The following is a 26,605-nucleotide window of genomic DNA, read 5'->3' as shown; positions in this document are numbered from 1 at the left end:
CTTCATAGTGACTTTCTGATCAGAAGCCAAGAGTATTTTCCCCTTGTTCTGAAAAATGTTCTCCGTCATTTTTTTGTTATCAACATTTCTTTACTACACACAAATGATTTGCTGTGCATCCAATCATCCAAAAATAGTTCTTCAAACATCACACTGCCAACGTGCTATCTTGAAATCATAAGAACATAAGAAATAGGAGCAGGAGTAGGCTCTATGGCCTCATATCAAGCCTGCTCCGACATTCAATAAGATCATGGCTGATCTGACCATGGACTCATTCCCTATAACCCTTAGTTCCCCTACTATGCAAAAATCTATCTAACCTTGTCTTAAATAAATTTACTGAGGTAGCCTCCACTATTTCATTGACCATAGAATTCCACAGATTCACCATTCTTTGGGAAAAGCAGTTCCTCCTCATCTCCATCCTAAATTTACTCCCCTGAATCTTGAGGTTATATCCCCTAGTTCTAGTCTCACCTAATAGTGGAAACAACTTTCCTGCCTCTATCTTATCCATCCCTTTCATAATTTGATACGTTTCTATTAGATCTCCTCTCATCCGTCTGAATTCCAGTGAGTAGAGTCCCAGGCAACTCAATCTCTTCTCATAGTCTAACCCCCTCACCTCTGTAATCAATCTGATGAACTTCCTCTGCACTGCCTCCAAAACCAGTATATCTTTCAAGTAAGGAGACCAGAACTGCACGCAGTACTCCAGATGTGGCTTTACCATTATCCTGTACAGTTGCAGCATAACATCCTTGCTCTTAACTTCAACCCCTCTAACAATGAAAGCCAGCATCCCATTTGCCTTCTTGATAACCTGTTGCACCTGCAAGGCTACATTCAGGCAAACTATTGCAAACCAGTTTCACTCAGTAATGACAAAAGTATGTTTTATGAGGATAAATAAATATCAAACATAACTTTCTTTTGACATGACTGTAGATACTGGATTCTGGAGTTACAATTTACTGATTAAACTCGACAGATCAAGAAACATCTTTGAAGTCTCAGAGAGGAAACTGTAGTAACTTGTGGCAAAACTCAGCAAGAGAACTCAATTACTATTGCTTTTCCTAACACCAGCAAGGGCAGGTCATACTAATTAATACCAATCAGGAGCTGCACTCATGTATTTTCTGCCTATTTATCAGTTATCTGATGACCAACTAATTTTCAACACCAAACATGAATTGGTTATCAGATGAATCCTGCTCCAAAGTGATGAACTGGGAAACCTTAAAATCAAGGTGCATAGTTTCATGCTTAGCACAGTTTTCCAGAGTGATGTTGACATCTGTTCAGGCTGGTTCATTAATGAGTTTAAACATTGTGAGGGCCGGGACCTTGATTAAGTATCCGACCGAATAATGAATTAGGACACTATTCTAAATACTACTCCACAAAGAAAAGTGACAATTTAAACACTCACACTTTCAAAATTTAATCACAGGTACAATGACTTTAGAAGGCCTGTGTGAAACAAACCATTTAATTTGCGATCCAAAACTACGGGAAATAGCCAGCACAATGTCAGGAGGCTGTCAATCACTGCAAGGTGAGTAGAGTGGTCTGGCCTCCAGTGCGGGTCCAATCTTTCAGACAGCCGAGCACCGAATCCGCGCTGCACACCAACACTTACCCAGGACCAGACGCGCTATGTCTGACGGCAGCAGCATTATCTCGGAACCAGCCGGAGTTTATGAAGGAGGCCCTCCCCCCCTCCTCCCTGGAGGAGTCGCCAGGCTTCAGACCAACGCCGACCTCGGAAGTGGACTCGCCATCAACAGGAGCCGGGGAGCTGAAAATGGCGCGTAAAAACAACGCCGTGTTAATCCCGGCCGTGCATCCGGCGGAACTGGGAGAGCGGAGATGCCCCGGGTGGTTGCTGGGAATTGCTGTTCCGTCTTGTTATCGGCGAGACCGGATCCCTGTGGGTCCGTCTTGGGAGGCTCTCATAAGAAAGGGGACCCCACTCTCAAAAAAATCACGTTGGCAACAAGTCAGATCACGAAGGTGCGTTTAATGGCAATAGCACGAGTTTAATAAAGCCGTGGCCTGTCTCCGAGTGGCTGTGATTGCGCGTTCTCTGCGGCGTTTTAAATGAGCAACGTCCGCGGCTCGCGGTCCGCTGCCGCCGGAGGCCCGGCGCGTTAAGTTCGGTTGAATCCGGGCCCTGTTTCGGTCGGACTGGAACGCCGTTAAGTTGTTGGATGGCGATGCCGCTGAGGGGTCTGAGCGGCAGCAGACTCGGTGTATTCCGGCTGCCTGGTCTGCCGGTGCTGGGTGATTGCCGTTTAAGATTTTAAAACGAAAACCTGCAGACGTGGAAAATCTGCAGTAGTGAGAAGAAGAAATGTTGCGACCCCGTAGTTAAAGAAGCAGAGTTAATATTTCAGAGAAAAGATGGTCGTCGTTGGTGTGGATAGCAAGCACAGAGAATTGAGCCGCTGTGAAATCGCGACCTCTGGGCTAACGTGACCGCGCACGGACTGACGTTTCCCGCCACTTCTCGAGTTCTGCTCTTGCACTATTTCCTCGCAGACGCGACAAGCGTAGCACAATACAGGCCCTTCAGCCCATGTTGTTGTGCTGACCTTTTCACACACTCCTAAGATCAATCTCACCCTTCCCTCCCACAGCCCTCCATTTTTCTTTTGTCCGTGTGCCTAACTGAGTTACTTAATTTTCCCTTTACCGCTTCCCCCGTTTCCCTGTTAACTTGTCCTTCTCCCACCTCAGCAAACGAAGGGACCAGTTTGCCTGTGACTTCTTGGGTTTGCTTTCCATCTCCAGCAACTGCTCCATTGGTCAAGGCACTTTTCCTGTGTGGCTATTGGAGATGTTATCAAGCCTTTTATATCCCAGCCGTCCTTTCAAATGAAATAGCATTGTACTTGCACTTACTCAATATATGACACTAAAATGGAATAAGAATCTGCAGAGCACCTCTCCATTCTGTGAGGGTGATAGTGAAAAGCTTGTCCTATGTACTGTTCCTACAATGGTATCATTACATAATGCATTGAGGTAGAACAAGGTAAAACAATAACAATGCAGAATAAAATACCACAACTATGGAGAAGGTGCAGTGCAGGTAAACAATAAAATGTAAAATTAAAACGTAATTGTGAAGGCAAGAGTCCAATAGATTGTACTAGGGAATTATTTTATAGTCATATAAGCATGAGGTAGAGCTGTTCTTAAGCTTGGTGGTACAAGAGGGGAGAAGAGAGAATGTCTGGGGTGGGTGGATGGGATCTTTGATAATGCTGACTGTTTTACTGCTGCAGCAAGAAGTATAGAGGAAGGCCTTGGAGAGGAGACTGCTTTCCATTATGCGCTGAGCTGTGTTGACAACTCTGCAGTTTCTTGCAAAGTGCAGAGCAGTTGCCATAGCAGCCATTACACATCCTGAGAGGCTGGTTTCTGTGGTACATTGATTAAAAATTGGCAAGAATTGGCGATGACATGCCAAATTTCTTGAGCCTCCTACAGAAGCAGAGACATTGGTGAGCTTTCTTGGCCATGACTTCTATATGGTTAGATCAGGACAGGCTATTGGTGATGTTCAGTCCTATGAACTTGAAGCTCTCAACTTTCTTAAGCTCAAGGTAGATGAAATTCCCACTGTTGCAGGTTTAATGCAATGGATAAAGCATTGCATTACTTATAATAGTAATGGAAATGGCTTGCAGGGTAAAGAGGAATTAGCAGGGACTGAGTCTGACAGAAATGCTCAACAGATACACACAATGGTCTGAATAGCATCATGCACTATAATGATTCATTTTATCTAAAACACATCCTCCATATTCCACTTTATTTTTTTACATTGATCCAAAACTAAAACATGAGGAAAGGATAATTTTAATATTCTTGTTGTTTATTCTCAGAGGATTAACTAAATCTTTATTTGCAGTACTTTATCAATTGTAATTCACTTTTCCTTGTGCTTTTTCTTGTATTTCTTTACATTTTCCTCATTGTACGATTAAATTCTCTATATTGATTGCTATTTCCTCAAGCTATAAAAAAAATGAGAGTGAAAAAAAAATAAAGAGGGGATAAGCAATGTGAAATGAAGAAAATGATGAGTGATTGTATTAGAGAAGAAAGACAATAGGAAATAGAAACAGAATAAGGAGCAGGCAATAAGATGATGTAGGAGAAACAAAGGAAAGTGGAGTAGAAATCAATGTTTGCATATTATCTTACAGGTTATTTTTTGAACAAGAAGATGAGTTTTTCTCACTTCCTTGGGAATGGAATGGTTAAAAGAATGAAAGGGGCAGGACTGAGAAAGGAAGGAATCGGAAAGGAGGTGAATGGAAAGTGCAGTGGATTATTACAGTGATGCTATTAAATAACGTTATTTATTGAAAAGCATTTTTCAAAGTAAATTTATTATCAAAGTACATATGTTACCATATAAAACCCTGAGATTTGTTTTCTTGCGAGCATTCACAGTAAATACAAGAAACACGATGAAAGACTGGACCCCACAGGATGACCAAACAAGCAATGTGCAAAAGACAACAAACTGTGCAAATACAAAAGGAAAAAAAAACAATAAATGGAGAACATGAAATGAAGAGTTTTTGAAAGTGAGTCCATAGGTTGTTGAGCAGTTCAGTGAAGGGGTGAGTTAAGTCATCCCCTCTGGTTCAAGAGCTGGATGGTTGAGGGATATTAACACTTCCCATACCTGGTGGTGTGAGTCCTGAAGCTCTTGTACTTTCTTTCTGATGGCAGCAGTGAGAAGAGAGCGTGACCTGGGTGGTGGGGGTCCCTGATGATGGATGCTGCTTTCCTATAATGGCTCTCTGTGTAGACTCGCTTAATGGACTTTCATGTGATGGACTGGGCTGCATCCACTACTTATTGTAGGAATTTCCTTTCAAAGTCATTGGTGCTGCCATGCCAGGTTGTGATGCAACCAGCCAGTATACTCTCCACCATACATTTGTAGACGTTTACCAAAGATTTAGATGTCATGCCAAATCCTTGCATACTTGTAAGGAAGTAGAAGCGCTACCGCGCTTTCTTGGCAATGGCACTTGCGTGCTGGACCCAGGACAGGTCCTCTGAAATGATAACACCAAGGAATTTAAAGTTGCTGGCCCTCCCCACCTCTGATCCCCGATGAGAACTGGTTCATGGACCTTTGCTTTCCTCCTCCTGCAGTCAATAATCAGTTTCTTGGCCTTGCTGACATTGAGCAAGAGGTTGTTGTGGCACCACTCAGCCAGATTTTCACTCTCCCTTCTGTAAGCTGATTTATCACCACCTTTGATTCAGACAATGACAGTGGTGTTGCCAGCAAACTTAATGATGTCATTGAAGCTGTGCTTAGCCTCACAGTAATAAGTGTAAAGTGAGTAAAGCAGGGGATAAGCACACAGCCTTATGGTGCACCTGTGCTGACAGAGATTGTGGATGAGATGTACTTTTTTTTAATTAAAAGTCTTCTTTCTTTAGAAGTTGGAACTATTTTTTGCAGTAGCTTGCTTTGTGTTTTGATTGGTTAAGATATGCCCATTCGTCCATCTCCTGAGCATAACACAGTTTGACTTCCTGATTGCCTACTCTGCATGCCTTTTTTCCAACAATGTGAATGAACTCATAATTTCTACATTATATTCCATCTATCATGTCCTTGCCCAAGATATGGACTGTTAACCATATCTTCCTCAAGCCATTTTGCATCCTCACTGTCTGCATTTCCATTTGGTTTTGTATGAACAGCTACTGGGATACCTTGTACTTAATCTTGTCAACTAAATTACTGAAGCAGACTGAACAACTGAGACCCAGAATTAATCTCTATGTTATCGACATTTGCCACAGCCTTTCAACCCAAAATTGACCCACTACCTAGTCAGCAATCCACATCTCAATTCTATGAACCATTTTTTTGAAGTAATTCATCCAATTCTGTATTTTGTTTTATAGTGCCTTGTGGCTACTTTCTTAATAAAAAATTATCTGTATTTATCTAATAGTGTCAGATTTACTGATCTGCAGATTCACATAAACATGTTCTTTCCTTATCTTAAATATAGTGCTCATATTCTAGAAATTATGGAATTTTGAAGGATGGCAAGGTGAATATCCACTGTTCATAGAAACCTTCAAAAGTCTAATGCAGGTTATTGGGTTCTTGGGATTTATTGGTTTCCATTGCTAATTTATATATATATTTTTTTTGAACTGTTCTTTCTCACTAGACCTTTTTCTTCACTATTTCCAATAGTTTTTCTCCATTCTTCAAAGTCAGGCACAAACTATTCTTAAACACAAAATACTCTGCAGATGCTGGGGTCAAAGCAACACGCACAACCTGCTGAGTTCCTCAAAATATTCTTTAAATTCTTTGCCATTTCCTTATCTACCCATAGAAGCATCTATGGCAGGAGTTCCCAATCTTTTTTATACTGTGGGTCAATAGTATTAAGCAGAGGAGTCCATGGGCTCCAGGTTGGGAACCCCTGATCTACATACAGTCTTTACTATATCTTTCTTGTTCACTTTTGTATTCAGCCTTCCACTTCCATTTCAATAATTTAGTTACTCTTTTTTTTAAATCAAAAAACTTTCCAATCATCAGCTTATTGTCATTTTTGGCAACATCTTTTGTTTTTACCTTTGATGTAATTATATCTTAATTTCTCTTGATAGTCACAACTGTATCAATTTTTCTGTCTTTTTGCTTGATTGAGATCTCATTAAACCTGTAAACAATGATATATTTTTAAAATGTTAACCATTAATTGGTTGCTTTCATATCTTTTAATGTGGTTTGTTAACCTGATAATGTGATTCATATCAAGTGGAATACTCAAAATTCAAAATTTCCTAATGTGCCTTAACAAATTCATGCCCTGTGTTTTCAGTTTGCTTTACTTAGTTTAAAATCCTAGCTCAGATTAAATTTTCAATTAAAATTTAATCATGATTTAATTATTGTTTCTTTAAAAACCATTTATTTATGTCCTGTACATACTTAAATTTACAGGGTAATGATAAGGATGATTCATTATAAAAATAAAACTTTTTTGAAACTTCCTAATTAGCACGATTTAATTAGCATGATTCTTAAATACAATGGATTCTGATTAATTGGGACGCATTGGCAGCTGCCCCCAAAATGTCAGAGCTTATATTGAATTTGTTAAAAAGATATAAAAGGGACACATCAAATTCTGTATTTAAATAAAGAACACAAATTAGATCACTAACAACTACAGTATTATAAGACTGTATTCCCCTCTTGGAAGATCAGATCACAACCTGGTTCACCTCATGCCCTTGTATAAGCCCAAATTATAGCACAGCTACCTACCACTAAGCTAGTAAGGAAATGGTTTCCAAAGGCCATCAGGGCCTTGAAGGGGTTGCTTTGAAGTTACTGACTGGAATGTGCTTTGTGAACCATATGGGGAGGACACTAACAGACTTACTGATTGCATCATTGGCTACATCAACTTCTGTGTGGACACTGTAGTACGCTCAAGGACTGTTTGCTGCTTCCGTAACAACAAACCATGGGTCACCGGTGATCTAAAGGCTCTTCTCAACCACAAAAATTGAGTCTTTGATCAGGAGACAAGGAAGAATTGAAACATGTGCAGAGGGAACTAAAGAAGAAGATCAGGGTGGTTGAAGAGGAATACAGGAGAGCAATCTTGGGCAGAGTAGCAGACAGGAGATGTGTAGAGGCATGTAGATCATCACTGGCTTCTATCGACCTAGCTGTAGAGCCTCAGAATGCAGGTTTGAATAGGCTAATGAGTTGAACCAATTCTTCAATAGGTTTGAGAATTGTCCCCCTGTTCACACCCCCTTCAGCACTACAGTATTATAAAATGCCTCCCTTCCCCCCTCCTCTCCAATTCAACACCTAGATGAACAATACAGGCTTACACTGTCCATATCCCTTCCTTGCCCTGCACCGACCATCCGCATACCAACTACTATCATCCCGATCCTCACCTCCACCAGCCTCCACCTTCCATCAACTCCCCAGTCATCATTGACTCACCTTCAGTACTGAGCAGGTGAAAAGGATCTTGGGAAACTCAGACACGGCAAAGCATTGGGACCAGATGGTGTGAACCCCAAGTTTCCAAGGGAGAGTGCTGAGCAGCTGTGTGGAGTTCTCCAGTGCATTTTCAATCTGAGTCTCAGCCTGGAAAGGGTCCCAACTGTGTGGAAAACATCGTGTGTGGTCCCAGTACCCAAGAAGGGCTAACCAAAAGTTTTGAATGGCTACCATCCAGTGGTCCTGACCTCACACATTATGAAGATCCTCGAGAGGTTGGTCCTGGCTCACCTCTGACCCCTGGTCAGATCAGCCCAATCCCCTGCAGTTTGCCTACCAGGAGACACTGGAGTTGACAATGTTGTCATCTACCTGCGGAACAAAGCCCACTCCCGTTTGGATAAGTAGGGCAGCACTGGGAGGATTATGTCTTTTGATTTCTCAAGTACCTTCAATACCATACAGCCCTCAGTGCAAGGGGAAAAGTTCGTTCCATGCAGATTGGCACTTCCATTGTATCCTTGATAATGGATTACCTGACTTCAGAGCTATGTGTCAGACATGGCTATAAGCAACATTGGGGGCCCACGAGGGACTGTATAGGTTTCCTTCCTGGTTACCTAGTGTACCTCAAACATTAGTTACAACACTGAGGTCATGTCATTTGCAGAAATTGTCCGATGGCTCAGCAATAGTTGAGTGTATGAAAAGAGGACAGGAAAATTAATACAGGGCCCTGGTGGAGGTCTTTGTTAAATGGAGCTGGCTGAATCATCTTTAGCTCAACATTAGTTGCTCCCAGTTATTATTGATGTTGAGGACATGGATATAGTGAGGACCTTTGAGGGGGGAGCAATGGAAGACAGATGAGTGGAGCACTAACATAGAGGTTGTGTACAAGAAGAGCCATACCTCGCCTCTACTTTCTGAGGAAACTGAGGTCCTTTGGGGTATGCAGGCCTCTCCTTCACATGTTCTGTGAGTCTGTTGTCGCCAGTACAGTCTTATATGCAGTGGTGTTCTGGGGCAATGGTATCAACATGAGTGATGCCAACAGGTTGAATAAACTGATTAGAAAGACTGTCTCTTATAGGAGTCAAACTGGACACACTGAAGGCTGTGGTAGAACATAGGACCTACAGAAAATCCTGGAAATTCTGGACAATATTTCTCATCTCCATGCTACCTTGGCTGAACAGAAGAGCTCTTTTGGTAATAGCCTAACACAACTGTACTGTTCCAAAGAGTGCTATATGAGGCCATTCTTACCCTCAGCCATTAGGCTCTATAATGAGTCTAGGGAAGTGATGTTAGACTGTGGTATCTTACTCTTTCTACTTTTCCAATATTTATATCTGTGCATTTATAATGCTACTGTGACACTGTAATTTCTTTGGAATCAAAGTATCTATCTATCTGGTTCTTAACAGTTATTGATGGATGAATTATCCAACATATGCTGCCATGTTCTTTTTATTGACCAAATGAACAAAGTCAGTGTCCCTAGTGCAGATAATGGACTACCTTCATGCAATCCTGTGGACAATTACATCCTTCAGCTCTTCACTTTCATTGTAACATTCAAAATGATTGTCAATAACTTCAAATTCTTCGTAGTTCATAACTTGCTGAAGTAGTGAAATCATTTCTGGCATCTCCAAGACTGAATGCTAGAAAACTGAGCAAAACAGTTCTGAATTTATAACTGCTTATTTCTCACCAACCATTTGTGACAATCACTGCTGCTTGAACACAAACACACACAACTGATGTACACACACTGTGTAGAGTCTAATGGCTCACACTACTGCACACGACTAACGCTAATTAGAAACTGTTCATCAACATTTTCCTGTCCCAATTAAAAGGCATCAGTGTCCCAAATAAAGAGAGTACCAGCCATTTTCTTGGTTAATTTTTGTTTTTTAAGAGTTGGTCCAATTAAGTGGCTGCCCTGATTAACTGATGGCCCAATTCACTGGAATCCACTGTATTTATTTGAAATGCCAGTAGCAGTTCTGTTCAGTTGGTTTCATTGTGTCAACTTATCCTGGTTATTTCCTTTGGGCTTAAGTTAAAATAATTTTGAGTTCATTAATAATCAAAATAGCCATCTTTTTCTCAGTTCACCCAAGATACTAGCCCATTCAAGAAGAAACTTATGATTTTAAGTATAGAACAATTATCTTTTGCTATAGAGAATGCAGATGGCAATATGGTTCTAATCATTTGAATAGAAAGCACTATGAGTTTGATTGGTTGGTGAAAACATGAATAGATAGAATATTGTGAATGAAGTTACTAGACAAAAGAGGAAGTAGAAAATGTATTTTTTGTGTCATGTTAGTTCACGAAAATTTTGCACTGATGATGCAACTTGATGTGAATGACATTATTTCAAAAGGGTTTCTTAGACATCAGACAAAGAGTGTAACTTTAAAAACACTGGTCATTATCTAAGACTGTAAAAGGATATTACATTGTCTTCTATCTCAAACATTTCCTCATGTCTGGAAGAATTTGTGCAGTGGTTACTGCACAATGATAAACTGGTTCCTAGGGTAATCAGATTCATATTCAGGGAGAATTGATTATTCCTCATATGGTAATGTTGTCAGCCAGCTCTTGCTTGGATACATGTCGTTTGAGGTTATTGCCGCAAAGGAATTGTGCTAAAGGAATCAAGTTCTTCAGGATTTTTGGGTCATCCAGCCAATTTGCTATCTCTTTCCCCCCTCCCCACCCCATGATTTTTTTGGATTAAAACCACTCCACTGATGAATTCCAGTTTGGACGCAATGAATGTTATCAAATCATGTCAGATTTATACATAGGGCTGTGATTTTAAATACAATGCAGATCACAGAAGTTTGTGTTATATTCTGTAAAAATAAACAGTCTTTCAACTCATAAACAATAAGGTGTATGTGTTAAATTTTGGAATATGGAGTATGACAAAGAAATCTAGAATGATGCATTTGATTAACTAGATAAGCGATATTAGAAATAAACATGAAGTCTTGGAAGTGTTCAGAATCTCTGGGATTAAAGAATTAAACTTTCTGATCAATAATCTGTGGGAGTTCTGATAAAGTTTTGCTTGGCTTTCACATCATTCTCTTATTTTTATTGCATACATATAAACTTTTTAAAAAGTCAGAAACATTCAATATCCATATACCTAGTTAGCATTTCTTCGAACTGTAACAGAATATTTCTATAGCAGTATTGCCCGAAATGAAAACAACACCTGTATCATGGTGAGCTGCAGTGAATTTTCAGGAAAACAAATAATACTGCAGACTCCAGAATCTGAAATACGTAAAATTGTATTTTGGAAGAACTTAGCCAATCAGAGACATCCCCAGAATGCGATTCTTTGCTTGACTAGCTGAGTCCTTTCAGTCTTCCTGTTTTTGCATCGATTTTCAGTTTGCTGCAGTGTTTATAGAAATGCACTTCCTGTTGCTATATATAAAGTCTGTATACAGCGATGGCTTTTTGCAGATGTACATGTTTGATTTTACAGGCTTCTTTCAATTTACTTTCAAAGGAACCATGAGCCTTGCACTTCAGGAGCTGCTCCTCTGTTGTCGTCAGTTTGACAATGACAAAGCTACTGAGAGAAAGGTAATAAATGTACCTTGTAAATTTTTAGAACAAGTACTGTGGCAATAATCAGTGCTAAAAACGACGACTATTTTGACAGTGATAACCAGGCTTTGAATGTTATTTCTTGTTGCACTGTATCAATGCTATCTTGTCTACCCGTAGTGACACCTCTCACTTTTATTTGTTGTTGTTATCTCATTCTTGTTATCGGTGTCTTCTACTTATCTTAACACCTGCAGGAAAAAAAGATAAGAGAAACAGCTTTTCTCCCTAACAATGATAACATACACAGCGAGCCCATATTTCCCGATTTTATTTTCAACTCTTTAATTCACTTGTTATAATTTGTGTATTACAATAATTCTTGTATTTTTTTAAAGAAAGAAATAGATAAATTTAAACGCCTTATTCGGATGCCAGAAACTAGAGAGCAGTTGGATCGAAATTCTGAATCAAGACATTCAAAACAATTAAACTGGGATACAGTTTTCAGGTAAAAGTGCCACATATAATAAATGATCTAACTAGCTATCAAAATACTTCTAACCTTTTGCTGTTACTTTTGCAAGTAATTTAAAGCTCTCTATAACCTATATGTTTATTTCTGTCCTCATTCATGTACGTATGAGAAACTATAATATCCATATTTTGAGGAAAGCGGAGGACTTTACGTATTATCAGTTATTTTTGAAACATAAAAGAAAGTAACTATTTGTATTGCTATACTTAATATTGCACTGATTTAGAACAGTGGCCGTTTCTGTTAGTTTCCTGCAAAGGCAAGGATTTATTGCCCATCTTTAATTACCATCAAGAAGATGGCAATGAGTTGATTTCTACAGTCCAATGCTATCAGGTAAGGTATCGACTATTTTTACCTGGTGGCAATGAAGGAATGGCAATAGCCAAGATGCCATGTGACTTGGAGTGGAAACTGCAAGTAGTGTGTCCCTATGTAGCTGCTGTTCAACAAGGTGGATTTCAATTTTAAAAGTGGCTCAGGTACTTATGTCAAAGCTAGACAAGCTTTATCCTAGATGGTGAGTTGACAAGCTTTGTTATAGAGAGTGCTGAACATCCCAGGTGGTGTAAAGGTTACTCATCCAGGTTAGTGAATAATACTACATCAGAGTCGTGATTTGTGACGTCTGGATGTTGAGAGTGAGGTGCTAAGTTTCTCACTTTAGGATATCCAGCCTCTGACTAGTTCTGTACAAAGCTTTTTTGAACAGTCAATTCAGTGAGGTCACACACAAAAGAAAATCTGCAGATGCTAGAAATCTAAGCAACACACACAATGCTGAATGAACTCAGGAGGCCAGACAGCATCTATGGAAAAGAGTAAACAGACGAGGTTTCGGACCAAGACCTTTCATCAAAACAGGTTAGGTTTCTATTTTTTGTTTCATTTTCCTCCAATGGGGTCAGGGCAATGAAAATGTTGTTATATTGTATATACTAGCATAAAGGCTTGTTTAATTAAATTTAAAACAATAATGTTCCATCATTGACTTTTTACTTACTTTCAATATTTATTTACAAGGTTTCTGCAAAAGTACATCCAAAAAGAGACTGAATGTCTTCAGGCAGCCAATCCAAATGTGTCAGCAACAACTCAAGCCAATCGGCAAAAGAAAATGCAAGAAGTTAGCAATATTATGAAAAACTTCATCCGCTGGGCTAACAAAAGTGAGCATTTAAAATATTTTCCAAATCAACTTTTTGTTTTATGATAAAAAATATAATTTAGTCATACAATTAAAATGGCATAAACTGTATTTATTTGCATTTTTCTCATCTTATGCTGCCTGTATATTAGTTCCTATTCAAAAAAGATGTACAAATTTAGTTCTCTAGACAGACTAGAGGAAACAGTTGTTCCTGAATTGATTTCCAAATAAAACGTGCATTTGCCTCTTAGCAGCTCTCAAGTTTTGGTTTTGTGTGTTATGTTTAGAAGTATTCAATCTATTGTTACCTGAAATGACTGCATCTCATTTATATTGTAGCAAACTTTTATTTCAGATTTGGAATATAATTATGGTTACAAAGATTAAAATTATTTTTGCAAGGTTAACTGCAATTAAACTGTATTTTTGGTATCTATTCCTCTCTTCTTCCATGTTACATTGTTTTACTCTTTGACGTGTTGTTAAAATTTCAAAGCCAGCATACTTCATGATATTTATGTTTGAGTCAAGACTTGGAATTTTGAATGCAGTGTGATAAAAGCTAGGATAATTTCTGTTGTTTTGGTGCATTTGCAGAAGCACATTTTTTTGCGTCTTGTGAGAGTAGAATGGATAGCTCAAAATAATTGTGAGAGTAACGAATCGTGATTGGTATTAGAACTAAGGAAAAAAGGAGTTGTACCTTTGGGACAAGGTTTAATTATATCGGGCTGAGAGCAGTATCCTAACAAATCATACGTGCTGTGAAGAAAGGGTTATGGTGTGGGAAGATTTACAAAGTTGAGAAAAGACAAGGTATTAGCATAGTGTAGTTAACTGATCAGAATTCATCAGCAATGTACAAAGCATAAAAATATAATGAAGTAACTCCAATCTAGAATGGCCAAATGGTAAATAGACAAAATTGAAGACATCTGAATACATGTCACACCTATAAAATGATATAATGCAACAAATAAAATTAAAGCTATTAGGGAGACCTAATTCCGAAGTGTCCATCATTGGAAAATATAGTCTAAAAATAGTTAACTTAGAAGCTATAGGGGACATAAAAAGGAAGAGGGTAGTCCTTAAGTCAGTAGAGAAAATAGATCTTATCTCTGAAAATCATAAATCAATTTTGAGTGGAGTCGGTAAACAATATATTGTTAACACAAATGCATCTTATCTGTGGGAGAGAGAGCGAGGAGGAGAGAAATTGTTGAAATGTACATAAGAGTCATTAAAAGTAATTCAGTTAATTGTAAAACCAGGGTCTTAAAATCCAGACAAAGGAAAATGGTAAGGTATGAAATGTGAGTTATGGTAGATGTATTGGTAGGTGTATTTAAAAGAGAGCAGTTTGACGGAGCGGGTGACGTTATAGCGGGCGACAGAGTAGGAAGGCTAGGAAGGCTTTGTCTCCCGAGGCTTCGGCGAGCAGAGGCTGCGGACGAGCTTCACTCCAAGTGAGGTAAGGCTGGGTTAAGTTCCTTTAAAAGGAGAACGTTTCAAAAGTTGAGGCAAGAATTGGGGAGGTCATGGCAGCTGAGATCGGCCCCGTGGTTTGTTCATCCTGTAGCATGTGGGAAATCAGGGGTACTTCCAGTGTCCCTGACGACTATGTGTGCAGGAAGTGTGTCCAACCGCAGCTTCTGGCAGACCGTATTGAGCGTCTGGAGCTGCGATTGGATTCATACTGGAGCATCTGCTATGCTGAGAAAGTTGTGAATATCACGTTCAGTGAGTTGGCCACACTGCAGGTAAAGGCTACACAGGCAGAAATGGAATGGGTGGCCACTAGACAGCGTAGCAGTAGGCAGGTAATGCAGGAGTCCCCTGAGGTCATCTCTCTCCTAAACAGATATACTGTTTTGGATACTGTTGGGGGAGATGTCTCATCAGGGGACGGCAGCAGCAGCCGAGTTCATGGCACCATGGGTGGCTCTGTGGCACAGGAGGGAAGGAAAAGGAGTTGGAGAGCTATAGAGATAGGGGATTTGATTGTAAGAGGAATAGATAGGCGTTTCTGCGGCTGCAAACGAGACTCCAGGATGGTATGTTGCCTCCCTGGTGCAAGGGTCAAGGATGTCTCTGAGCGGCTGCAGGACTCTCTGGAGCGGGAGGGTGAACAGCCAGTGGTCGTGGTGCACATAGGTACCAACGATATAGGTAAAAAACGGGATGAGGTTCTACAAGGTGAATTTAGGGAGTTAGGAGATAAACTAAAAAGTAGGACCACAAAGGTAATAATCTCTGGATTACTACCAGTGTCACGTGCTAGTCAGAGTAGAAATAGGAGGATATTTCAGATGAATACGTGGCTTGAAAACTGGTGCAAGGGGGAGGGATTCAAATTTCTGGGGCATTGGAACCAGTTCTTGGGGAGGTGGGATCGGTATAAACAGGACAGTCTGCACCTGGGCTGGACTGGAACCAATGTCCAAGGGGGAGCATTTGCTACTACTGTTCAGGAGGATTTAAACTAATGTGGCAGGGGGATGGGAACAAGTGCAGAGAGACAGAGGGGTGTAAAATGAGGGTAGAAGCAAAAAGTAGTAAGGTGAAAAGTAAAAGTGGCAGGCAGGCAAATTCAGGGCAAAAAGCAAAAAGGGCCACTTTTTAACAATTGTATAAGGGCTAAGAGTGTTGTAAAAACAAGCCTGAAGGGTTTGTGTGTCAATGCAAGGAGCATTCATAACAAGGTGGATGAATTGAATGTGCAGGTAGTTATTAATGAATATGATATAGTTGGGATCACAGAGACATGGCTCCAGGGTGACCGAGGATGAGAGCTCAACATCCAGGGATATTCAATATTCAGAAGGGATAGACAGGAAAGGAAAGGAGGTGGGGTAGCGTTGCTGGTTAGTGAAGAGATTAACGCAATAGAAAGGAAGGACATTAGCCTGGAGGATGTGGAATCGATATGGGTAGAGCTGCATAATACTAAGGTGCAGAAAACGCTGGTGGAAGTTGTGTACAGGCCACCTAACAGTAGTAGTGAGATTGGGGATGGCGTTAAACAGGAAATTAGAAATGCGCGCAATAAAGGAACTGTAGTTATAATGGGTGATTTCAATCTACATATAGATTAGGTGAACCAAATTGGTAAGGGTGCTGAGGAAGAGGATTTCTTGGAATGTATGCGGGATGGTTTTCTGAACCAACATGTCGAGGAACCAACTAGAGAGCAGGCCATTCTAGACTGGGTATTGAGCAATGAGGAAGGGTTAGTTAGCAATCTTGTCATGCAAGGCCCCTTGGGTAAGAGTGACCATAATATGGTGGAATTCTTCATTAAGTTGGAGAGTGACATAGTTAATTCAGAAACAAAGGTTCTGAACTTAAAGAAGGTAACTTTGAAAGTATGAGACGTGAATTAGCTAAGGTAGACTGACAAATGATACTTAAAGGGTTGATGGTGGATATGCAATGGCAAGCATTTAAAGATCGCATGGATGAACTACAACAATTGTTCATCCCAGTTTGGCAAAAGAATAAACTAGGGAAGGTAGTGCACCCGTGGCTGACAAGGGAAATTAGAGATAGTATCAAGTCCAAAGAAGAAACATACAAATTAGCCAGAAAAAGCAGCACACGTGAGGACTGGGAGAAATTCAGAGTCCAGCAGAGGAGGACAAAGGACTTAATTAGGAAAGGGAAAAAAGATTATGAGAGAAAGCTGGCAGGGAACATAAAAACTGACTGTAAAAGCTTCTATAGATATGTGAAAAGCAAAAGACTGGTTAAGACAAATATAGGTCCCTTACAGTCAGAAACAGGTGAATTGATCATGGGGAACAAGGACATGGCAGACCAATTGAATAACTACTTTGGTTCTGTCTTCACTAAGGAGGACATAAATAATCTTCTGGAAATAGTAGGGGACCGAGAGTCTAGTGAGATGGAGGAACTGAGGGAAATACATGTTAGTTGGGAAGTGGTATTAGGTAAATTGAAGGGATTAAAGGCAGATAAATCCCCAGGGCCAGATGGTCTGCATCCCAGAGTGATTAAGGAAGTAGCCCAAGAAATAGTGGATGCATTAGTGATAATTTTTCAAAACTCCTTAGATTCTGGATTAGTTCCTGAGGATTGGAGGGTGGCTAATGTAACCCCACTTTTTAAAAAAGGAGGGAGAGAGAAACCGGGGAATTATAGATCAGTTAGCCTGACATCGGTGGTGGGGAAAATGCTAGAGTCAGTTATCAAAGATGTGATAACAGCACATTTGGAAAGCGGTGAAATCATCGGACAAAGTCAGCATGGATTTGTGAAAGGAAAATCATGTCTGACTAATCTTATAGAATTTTTTGAGGATGTAGCTAGTAGATTGGTTTGGGGAGAGCCAGTGGATGTGGTATATTTGGATTTTCAAAAGACTTTTGACAAGGTCCCACATAGGAGATCAGTTTGCAAACTTAAAGCACACGGTATTGGGGGTATGGTATTGATGTGGATAGAGAATTGGTTGGCAGACAGGAAGCAAAAAGTGGGAATAAACGGGACCTTTTCAGAATGGCAGACAGTGACTAGTGGTGTACCATAAGGCTCAGTGCTGGGACCCCAGCTATTTACAATATATATTAAAATACTTTAGATGAGGGAATTAAATGCAGCAGCTCCAAGTTCGTGGATGACACAAAGCTGGGCGGCAGTGTTAGCTGTGAGGAGGATGCTAAGAAATGCAGGGTGACTTGGATAGGTGAGTGGGAAAATTCATGGCAGATGCAATTTAATGTGGATAAATGTAAAGTTATCCACTTTGGTGGCAAGAACAGGAAAACAGATTATTATCTGAATGGTGGCCGATTAGGAAAAGGGGAGGTGCAACGAGACCTGGGTGTCATTGTACACCAGTCATTGAAAGTGGGCATGCAGGTACAGTAGGTGGTGAAAAAGGTGAATGGTATGTTGGCATTCATAGCAAGAGTATTCGAGTACAGGAGCAGGGAGGTTCTACTGCAGTTGTACAAGGCCTTGGTGAGACTACACCTGGAGTATTGTGTACAGTTTTGGTCCCCTAATCTGAGGAAAGACATTCTTGCCATAGAGGGGTACAAAGAAGGTTCACCAGATTTATTCCTGGGATGGCAGGACTTTCATATGAAGAAAGACTGGATCAACTAGGCTTATACTCGCTGGAATTTAGAAGATTGAGGGGGGATTTTATTGAAACGTATAAAATTCTAAAGGGATTGGACAGGCTAGATGCAGGAAGATTGTTCCCGATGTTGGGGAAGTCCAGAACGAGGGGTCACAGTTTAAGGATAAAGGGGAAGCCTTTTAAGACCGAGATGAGGAAAAACTTCTTCATACAGAGAGTGGTGAATCTGTGGAATTCTCTGCCACAGGAAACAGTTGAGGCCAGTTCATTGGCTATATTTAAGAGGGAGTTAGATATGGCCCTTGTAGCTAAAGGGATCAGGGGGTATGGGGAGAAAGCAGGTACAGGGTTCTGAGTTGGATGATCAGCTATGATCATACTGAATGGTGGTGCAGTCTCGAAGGGCCAAATGGCATACTCCTGCACCTATTTTCTATGTTTCTATGTATAGAAGAAGGAAATTACATTGAAAGATGTGGCATTAAATGACCAAAGGCTGTCATATAACAACTTCTACGGGTGACTCCTGTATTCCTTGAAAGCCATTTTTATTACAATTTTCTGTAAGGTGACTCTCGCCGCCCCCCCCCCCTCACTTTTCCCATTGAATTCTATGTTATAAGCAGAAACATGATCCTTCAAGGTATTTTTCTCTCATATTAAGTCATATTATTGATGATGCAAAAGTGACCCACTGTTATATAACAGATGAAAACAACATTCGATGTGAGGATTGACAAGGCTCATGCAAACGAAACAGCAAATTTTATTTATTTTCAATTTTACGTAACACTGTGAGCTAATAAGATTTGGATACAACACTTCCACATTGATTGGGTTTGGCATTCACAGCTAAGTCCCTCCTTTGCTATGCCTCCTCCAATCTGAGGACACGTGAATAGTGTCAGAGTGCAGTACTTTTTTCTGACTGCAAGGCTCATGGATTAGAAAATTTGGGATATCAGAGAAAGGGGTAGGATTTGATGATCAGACATCAGCGGAGAAAGATAGTGTAGAAAGTGTTCATAAGGATATTGGGTTACTACACAATACAGATGGTGAGAGTGGAAGCAGAGTCAAAGCCAAGTTATTTTAAGAAGCTGGCCATGGTTACTGCAGTCTCCACAATGCAACATGTGTCAGAGAAAATGTTTATGTTGCCATAAAGAGCAGTAAACCTGACCTTTGGGAAAATTAGAGAAATCCAAAGGAAGAAAACCAATAAATTGAGTAGGGGAGATATGTGGAATATGAGAATCTAGTGCAAAGCAAAATAGTAAAATCTCGTATAGTCTTAAAAAAAAGGAAAGCGAGTACAAGTTTCCCCCGCTATCCGAAGGTAGAGCGTTCCTATGGAATGGTTCATAAGCTGGAATGTCGTAAAGTGAAAAAGCAATTACCATTTATATGGGAAAAATTTGTGAGCATTCGCAGACCCAAAAATAACCTGCAAAATCATACCAAATAACACATAAAAACTAAAACAACAGTAACATATAGTAAAAGCAGGAATGATATAATAAATACACTATAAGGTAGAAATACTTTTCTGCAATCATTGCAGCACTGTCTCGGCGGAATCACTCTCTCTAATAACCTTTAAGCTATGAAGCTGCCAAATCGTACCAAATAATACAAAAATACACAGCCTTATACAAAGAAGAAATAATATATGTACAGTGTAGTTTCACTTACTAGAATCGGGAAGACAGTGAGCACACTGATGATGGTGTGTTAGGCTGAGTTGTCGGAGGTTGGGGTGGTGGGAGGTACAGGAGACTGGGGTGTCATCTCGCCTCAGAAACCGATCAAACCACCCATGGCTACCTTTAAATTCCACTTTTGCAACACTTCCATCACCATTGTCCAGTGCCTTCTGTTTCAGCTTATTAAAAAGACTGACTGATTTCTCCTTACGTTTAAGATAACTTAACAGAACATCACACTTTGTACACCCATCAATCCACTCAAGCAATAGACTTTCCATTTTATCCATTACTGAATACCAACTAAAAGAGACCACTTTGCTTTGAGCAGAACCAACAGTAATATCGGCAGCTTTCAAGATTCTTTCTCTCTGCGTGTAAATATCGCAAATGGTGGATGCAGGCAAATGCAACGCATGGACAATGTCCTTACTTCGTTCACCATGATTGAAACGCTTAATTATGTCTAGTTTTACACTAAGCTCTATGAGCTCTTTTAGGCTTTTCTGATACCTTAGAACTCATCTTGCTAACGGATGCACAAAATAAATCGACATAAAGCACAGATACTCACAGGCACATGTTTAAGCAATGCCGGCTAGAATGCAGTTCCAGGGGAGGAGCTTGGCTGCTCGGGGCACGCTGCCTTTTTTTGTAAAAGTGAAAACATTCTTCAGCTAGTGAAAACAGGTAACTAATGTAGGTCTTTCGTAACAGCGAGCTGTCGTAAAGCAAACGTTCGAAAAACGGGGGCCACCTGTAATAGCATTCAATAGGAGTCCCTTACAGAGGTGAGATAAGTTAAAAAGTAATAGCAGAGAAAATGAATTAATATTTCGCCAGTTTTCACACAAGTCAACACTCAAAGTGCAGGCCTTGAATAAATGAAAAACAGAGAGATCAGCATTAGATTTAAATAAAAACAATATTGGAGCAATTAATGGAACTGGAGGCCAATCAAAATTCAAAGTTCAAAGTGCATGTATTATCAAAGTATGTATGTGTCTCCATCTGTGACCTGGAGATTAATGTTCTTGCAGGCACTTACAGAAAAATAAATAGGTATAATAAAATCAATGAAGAATGATGCATAAAGACTAACAAACAACCAATGTGCAAAAGAAGTCAAATTGTGCAAATAATACATAAATAAAAATGATTATCTGCATCCTAAGGTTCCAAACTTTCATAGGTCTTGGAATGTGTTTATATTCCCATATTCCTCCCAATCTCATAACTACAGTTTCAAGGAATCATAAAATGGTTGCTGCAGTCACAGATGGAGGCTGTTTGGCTCATTTGAAGTTCCCAGTAGAACCTGCTTCCATCTCATGGGCAGGCAATGCATTTCTGCATCTGACGATGCTGCATAAGTTAAGCTTTTCTTCACATTTTCCTTGATCTCCTGCCAGGTTTCTGTCCTTGCCTTACAAAACTGAAATTAACATATGCTATGATTGCTACATTATCTGTCTCAATTTTTGACAACATTGATCACATCGTTCTGTGCTAATGTTTAGTTTATTCACCTGCTCTAGGCCCAAGACCTGTTAGAGTATTCACAAAATGTTTGGAACAGAAATTAAGCTTCCACGTTAGGATCCTATTTCTCAAAGTTAGAACCTAACGTACCTGATTCATGATTTATTGTGTCCCTTTGGTATAAGCAATCTACATGTTTATACATTGCCCAGCGAGCCAACTGGAAGAGATGGGTTTGAAATATGAGTGTGAAGAAACAGACCTTTGAAGCATCATATCTCTCAGTTCATTTGCAACATCACAATAGAAATGTTCCTAATATGGAGTTTATCTAAGGATCTTTGCCACCTACTTCTGTTCCATTTCAGACACTGATGATACAGGTGAAAGAGGGCACAGCTTTTGAATCCAATGACCATTTATGTCTGCCATTCATTTTGTAAAATCTGTGCATAGTTTAGAACAATCAAGTAACACAATGAAATAGTAGTTTAGTACCTTTGTAGAGAACAGTGTTATGGCTTCATCTGTCCTGTTATCTTTATCTGTCTCTTTATCTTATTATTTAATGCTCTCCTTTCACTTCAAGGATTCTTTATCTTGTTATTTCATGCTCTGGTTATTTACTGCTATTCGCTTATATCAATTGTCTTCTATGCTCTACTTGATCTTTCATTGATCCTGCTTTAGTTACTATTCTATAGATTTGCTGAGTATTCCCACGGGAAAAAAGAATCTCAGAGTTGCATGTGGTTATTTATATGTATAATAAAATTTGCTGTGAGCTTTGAACTATGATATGACTAAGGGTTTGCTCAGATGACAGTACTTGTAATGTTTTAGGCTAATTCATTAATCATTTTTGTTCAGGAGGACCTCGTTTGAAATGTCAAGAACTACTGAAGCACATCATGGACATTCTTCAGGGTAGATTTAGTTGTGCTGCCTATGGTGCTGACTACAATAGTATTCTGCTGAAGGATGTTCTTTCAGTTCGGAAATACTGGTGTGAAATAACCCAGCAGCAATGGTCAGGTATTACCTCTAATTGTGAATATTTTTCTGTGAATTTCTCTAAATTCTGAATTAATAATTCAGAAAAATACATTGGAAAGTGGTGATTTATTTTGTCAAAAGTTGCTGCTAGTGTTGCATTTCCAAATTAGGCGAAATTAGATGAGTGCATATAGTCCCATAGCATTGTGACTCATCTCACCTTCAAGAACACTTTGTGGAAGACCTATAATCTATTATTCTCACTTCTCTCAGTGTTTTCCAGTGGCTTCTGAATCAAATGCCCAAACACTGTTAATTTTGTACTTTAGACCAGACCCATCTAAACTTAGAGCAACACATACAAATGCTAGAGGAAGTCAGGTCAGGCCGCATTTATGGAGAGAACTCACATCACAAGCAAGAGGATATTTCCATCTTTGTTTCATTTACCAGATGTGAGTGTCCATAATTTCTGTTGGGAAGGTAGGAGTGAGCCATTGCAGTCAAGGCATTCCTTTGGTGTTTTTGAATAAGGATTAGAATGAAATCATACGTGACTTGGTGTACTTGATTCTCATGTGCCAGTACCCTTGACCTTTCTGTTGATAAAAATTCTCAGTTAGGTTGGAGAACATAAGTGAGCAATTACAGTACAATTTGCATAGGTGGAACTTTGTATAATTGCATCTGTCTTGTAATAAAGCAGTAATTTGTTTAGTGGTTGTTTCATTTGAGTTTCAGACAAATACTATGGTGATTTGTTGCATTGAATTAGCAGCTTGTGAAATGGATTGTGTATGGGATCTGCACAGATCAAAGCTTTCTCTCTATATATAAAAAATAAAAGATCAAAATGTCTTTTGAACAATCAGGTGACAGAATTCTAGAGCCTTAAGCTCTTGTTTGAAACTTTCTCGTCACATTATTTACTTAAAAATTCCCAAAACGGATCTCACAATAATCTGTGTTTGGAATCAAAGCTGGTACTTTGTAGATTTAAAGAATTAACTGTTGAGCATTTTCCATCTTTCTAGATTTAATGACTTTATACTTCAAGATGTACCTAAGACCCTCAAAAGATACTAACCGGGTTCTTGTCGCCAGAATAATTAATACACTTGTGAGAGGATGTTGTTTCCAGTCAGAGAGCCTGACCTCCAAACTGTTTGAATTCTTTGCAAAGGCAATGCAGAATGCAAGGTATCATGATTGTATACTTTTCACATTTTACTGACAGTTCTTTTAGCATCAGTTTAATATTATCCATTGATTGCACAGGTGATGCTATGATAAACTTATTCACTTGTTAAACATATACCCAAAAACAACTGTTTATATTTTGGAATGGGTGTAGCTAGAATATTTGACTGTAGATCAGAAGGTCCCTGCTTCATATCTGGGTTCCCCTCTTAGGAGTTTCGAGGGATATGGGCCAGAAGCAGTCAAATGGGACTGGCTCAGGTAGGCAGCTTGATTGACCTGGAAAGGTGGAGCTGAAGAACCTGTTTCCATTTAGAAATCTATGACTGATTTGTACCAAGTCTGTGCCATAGTGTTTGTCACAGGGTTCCCATGATTTATTTTAAATTCTGATGGAAATATTTTTCTTAATACATTGTTAATATTCAAAATAAAGTTTTAAAGATGGCAAAATAATTGAAAAAACACATAATGCATAATAACATGGTTAAGTTTGTCCTCAGCTGTCTTTTCTATGTTTTAATGATTTTATTTGAAGGGGTTTGGACAGTATCTTGCCCAAAATGATGACTAATTAAATTTGTACGGTACTTCTTGATATATATTCCAATTTAAGTTAAATATGTATACTGACTAATGCAACACTAGCAACACTGCATTAGTCAATATACATCTTTAACTGGTGTCACTTAATCTTCATAAACAGTAAGACAAAAAACAGAGGCACCAAACAAAGAAATACAAGTCAGTCTTTTTCTTAGCATTCTCAAAGATATTCAGAATGAGGTTATTTAATCAGACTGTTTTGGCCGTTCAGTTCCCTTTCCAATATTAAACTTTTTGTAACAAGTTATTGTGTGAAGTATTGTTGAACTTAAGTTTCCCAGGGCTGATGTATTATAGTTTCAATTTACTAAATAACTGCCTTGAAGTGTAAATTATTTTAATAGGTGAAGAAGTAATTTTGTAGCATATTTTAGCGATTGTTTCATGTTTCTATAATACAGACAGGAACAAGTCTTGGCAGTCATTGAGCATATTATATCGGCTCTCAATGTCTTCCTCAACATGTGTATAGTGAATTGTCGCATACGTGTATGTAAACTTGGGGAGGACATCTTCCCAACACTGCTATGCATTTGGACTCAGAAGCATCTCCAAGATTCCTTGAAGGAAGAAGTCATTGAATTTTTTCGATTACAACTCCAAGCCCATCATCCAAAGGGGACAAAAGTTCTGGAAAAAGGTACAGCATAGTTGACTGAGTTACCATTTATAATCTCATGGTTTTCTCACACTACACACAGTCTAGAAGAATCTCCTCTTAAGTTAGTGATTTGAATTTAATATCACTGACAGCACAGACATAGCCTGTCCCCTGCAGCATACAGATTAATTAATTTTGATATTACCAGTGGAGACCAAGTTAATATGTGTCTGTCAATGAATGGAGAAGTGCATATATTTAGTCAATATGCCTGTGACTGATATCTAGAGAACTCAGTGTGTTACTACAAGCTGGTACTCAGTGTACTGTAGCTATTCCAGATTTTCAGGAAGACACCCTTATGAAATACTTTAAACACTTGTATAATGAATGTGTGTATTTAATCTATACAAAATAAACTTTCAATGCCCAAATAATACACTGTTACAATACAATAGCATCTTCTTCAATTATAGTGAGATGCATTATGCATGGAAGATTTATTGCTCAGTATGTGGGAAGGATATTCCTTCCCTTCTATCATTTGTTTACAAAAGTTCTGATCTATCATCTGGTGCATCATTTCTATGGCGGAGAAATATGCCCTTCACAACATTCAAAGACTGATGTAAGAAATCATTTTTTGTAGTAATATCAGATTTCATATTTAAGTAAATATGATTATGAGAGGCAAAGTTAAGATAGAGAGTGAAAATCTTTTTGTCCCATGGGTGAAAAACAAAACAACATGGGTTTAAGGTGAGAAGTGGGAATTTTCAAAGTATCTAAGTACTTTTACACAGATAGTTGATATTGGGAATGCAAGTAAGATGGTGGAATCCAATATGCTTACTATGTTGAGAGGTATTTATATAGACACTTAAACAGGCAAGACTTGCATGGATACAGTTCTAATGTGAGCAGTTTAGATGAGAGTAGAGGGGCAAAAAAGTTGGCATGAACATTATGGGCCAAAGGACTGTTGTCTCTAAGTTACTCTCTATATCAATTACATTACATGAACTAGAGAATAAACTTCAGAAATGAAATTGAATCATGGACAAGGCAGACGATATTGAGATCAGGTAACATTTACTTTTATTACCTGCTATAATTTGCAAAAGTCAGTAAGTGTATACACTCAGACCCCGCATAGCACTGATTTGTTACAATGCATTTATTCAATTCTTTATTGAACTTTTAAAAAAATGACAAAAGTTCATTCGAAAAAACACTTAAAATCTCTCAAGAGCAGCTGCCATTACAGTAAACATTCAATCAGCCAACGAGAGCGCCTTACATACATTCTGAGCCACTCACAGCCAAATCATGTGTTAGTTTATGCTCTGTCTCCCCATTGGTGTAAACATTCTTGCTCCCTCGCAAACTTATCTTATTTTTTTCACTCATGATGTCTGTAACACGCCTTGCAACTTCTAGTGAGGGTAGTACATCTAAGATGTCTCAGAAAAGCATTAGCATGGATGTGAAACTGCAAGTGAAACTGGTGAGTGTTACGTTGATGTTGGCACCTCTTTAAAATTTGCAATGTTCATCGATAATGACCCTGAC

At 39.1% G+C, this 26,605-nt stretch overlaps 2 protein-coding genes across 11 annotated transcripts in view; one reads left to right on the top strand and one right to left on the bottom strand.

The window, feature by feature from the left end:
- npat (nuclear protein, ataxia-telangiectasia locus) overlaps positions 1-1,820 on the bottom strand; it is a 62,089-nt gene extending 60,269 nt beyond the window's left edge. The window contains exon 1 of the mRNA XM_059964277.1: positions 1,649-1,820. Coding sequence (XP_059820260.1) covers positions 1,649-1,685 — 37 coding nt within the window. The 5' untranslated portion in view covers positions 1,686-1,820. The remainder of the gene's footprint in view (positions 1-1,648) is intronic.
- Positions 1,821-1,909: 89 nt separating this feature from the next.
- The window catches only part of atm (ATM serine/threonine kinase), a 179,380-nt gene continuing 154,684 nt past the window's right edge, over positions 1,910-26,605 (top strand). For 6 of the 10 annotated variants that reach the window (XM_059964270.1, XM_059964271.1, XM_059964273.1 and 3 more), the window contains exons 1-8: positions 1,915-2,022; positions 4,227-4,613; positions 11,604-11,680; positions 12,043-12,155; positions 13,206-13,351; positions 22,501-22,665; positions 23,661-23,826; positions 24,834-25,072. In XM_059964270.1, coding sequence (XP_059820253.1) covers positions 11,609-11,680; positions 12,043-12,155; positions 13,206-13,351; positions 22,501-22,665; positions 23,661-23,826; positions 24,834-25,072 — 901 coding nt within the window. In that variant the 5' untranslated portion in view covers positions 1,915-2,022; positions 4,227-4,613; positions 11,604-11,608. Of the gene's footprint in view, positions 2,023-4,226; positions 4,614-11,603; positions 11,681-12,042; positions 12,156-13,205; positions 13,352-22,500; positions 22,666-23,660; positions 23,827-24,833; positions 25,073-26,605 lie in introns of all 10 variants that reach the window. The other 4 variants (XM_059964266.1, XM_059964267.1, XM_059964269.1 and 1 more) reach the window with 4 other exon arrangements.

This window comes from Hypanus sabinus, chromosome 3 (assembly GCF_030144855.1).
Source record: "Hypanus sabinus isolate sHypSab1 chromosome 3, sHypSab1.hap1, whole genome shotgun sequence".
NCBI lineage: Eukaryota > Metazoa > Chordata > Chondrichthyes > Myliobatiformes > Dasyatidae > Hypanus > Hypanus sabinus.
This window is presented reverse-complemented; position numbering and strand designations above follow the sequence as displayed.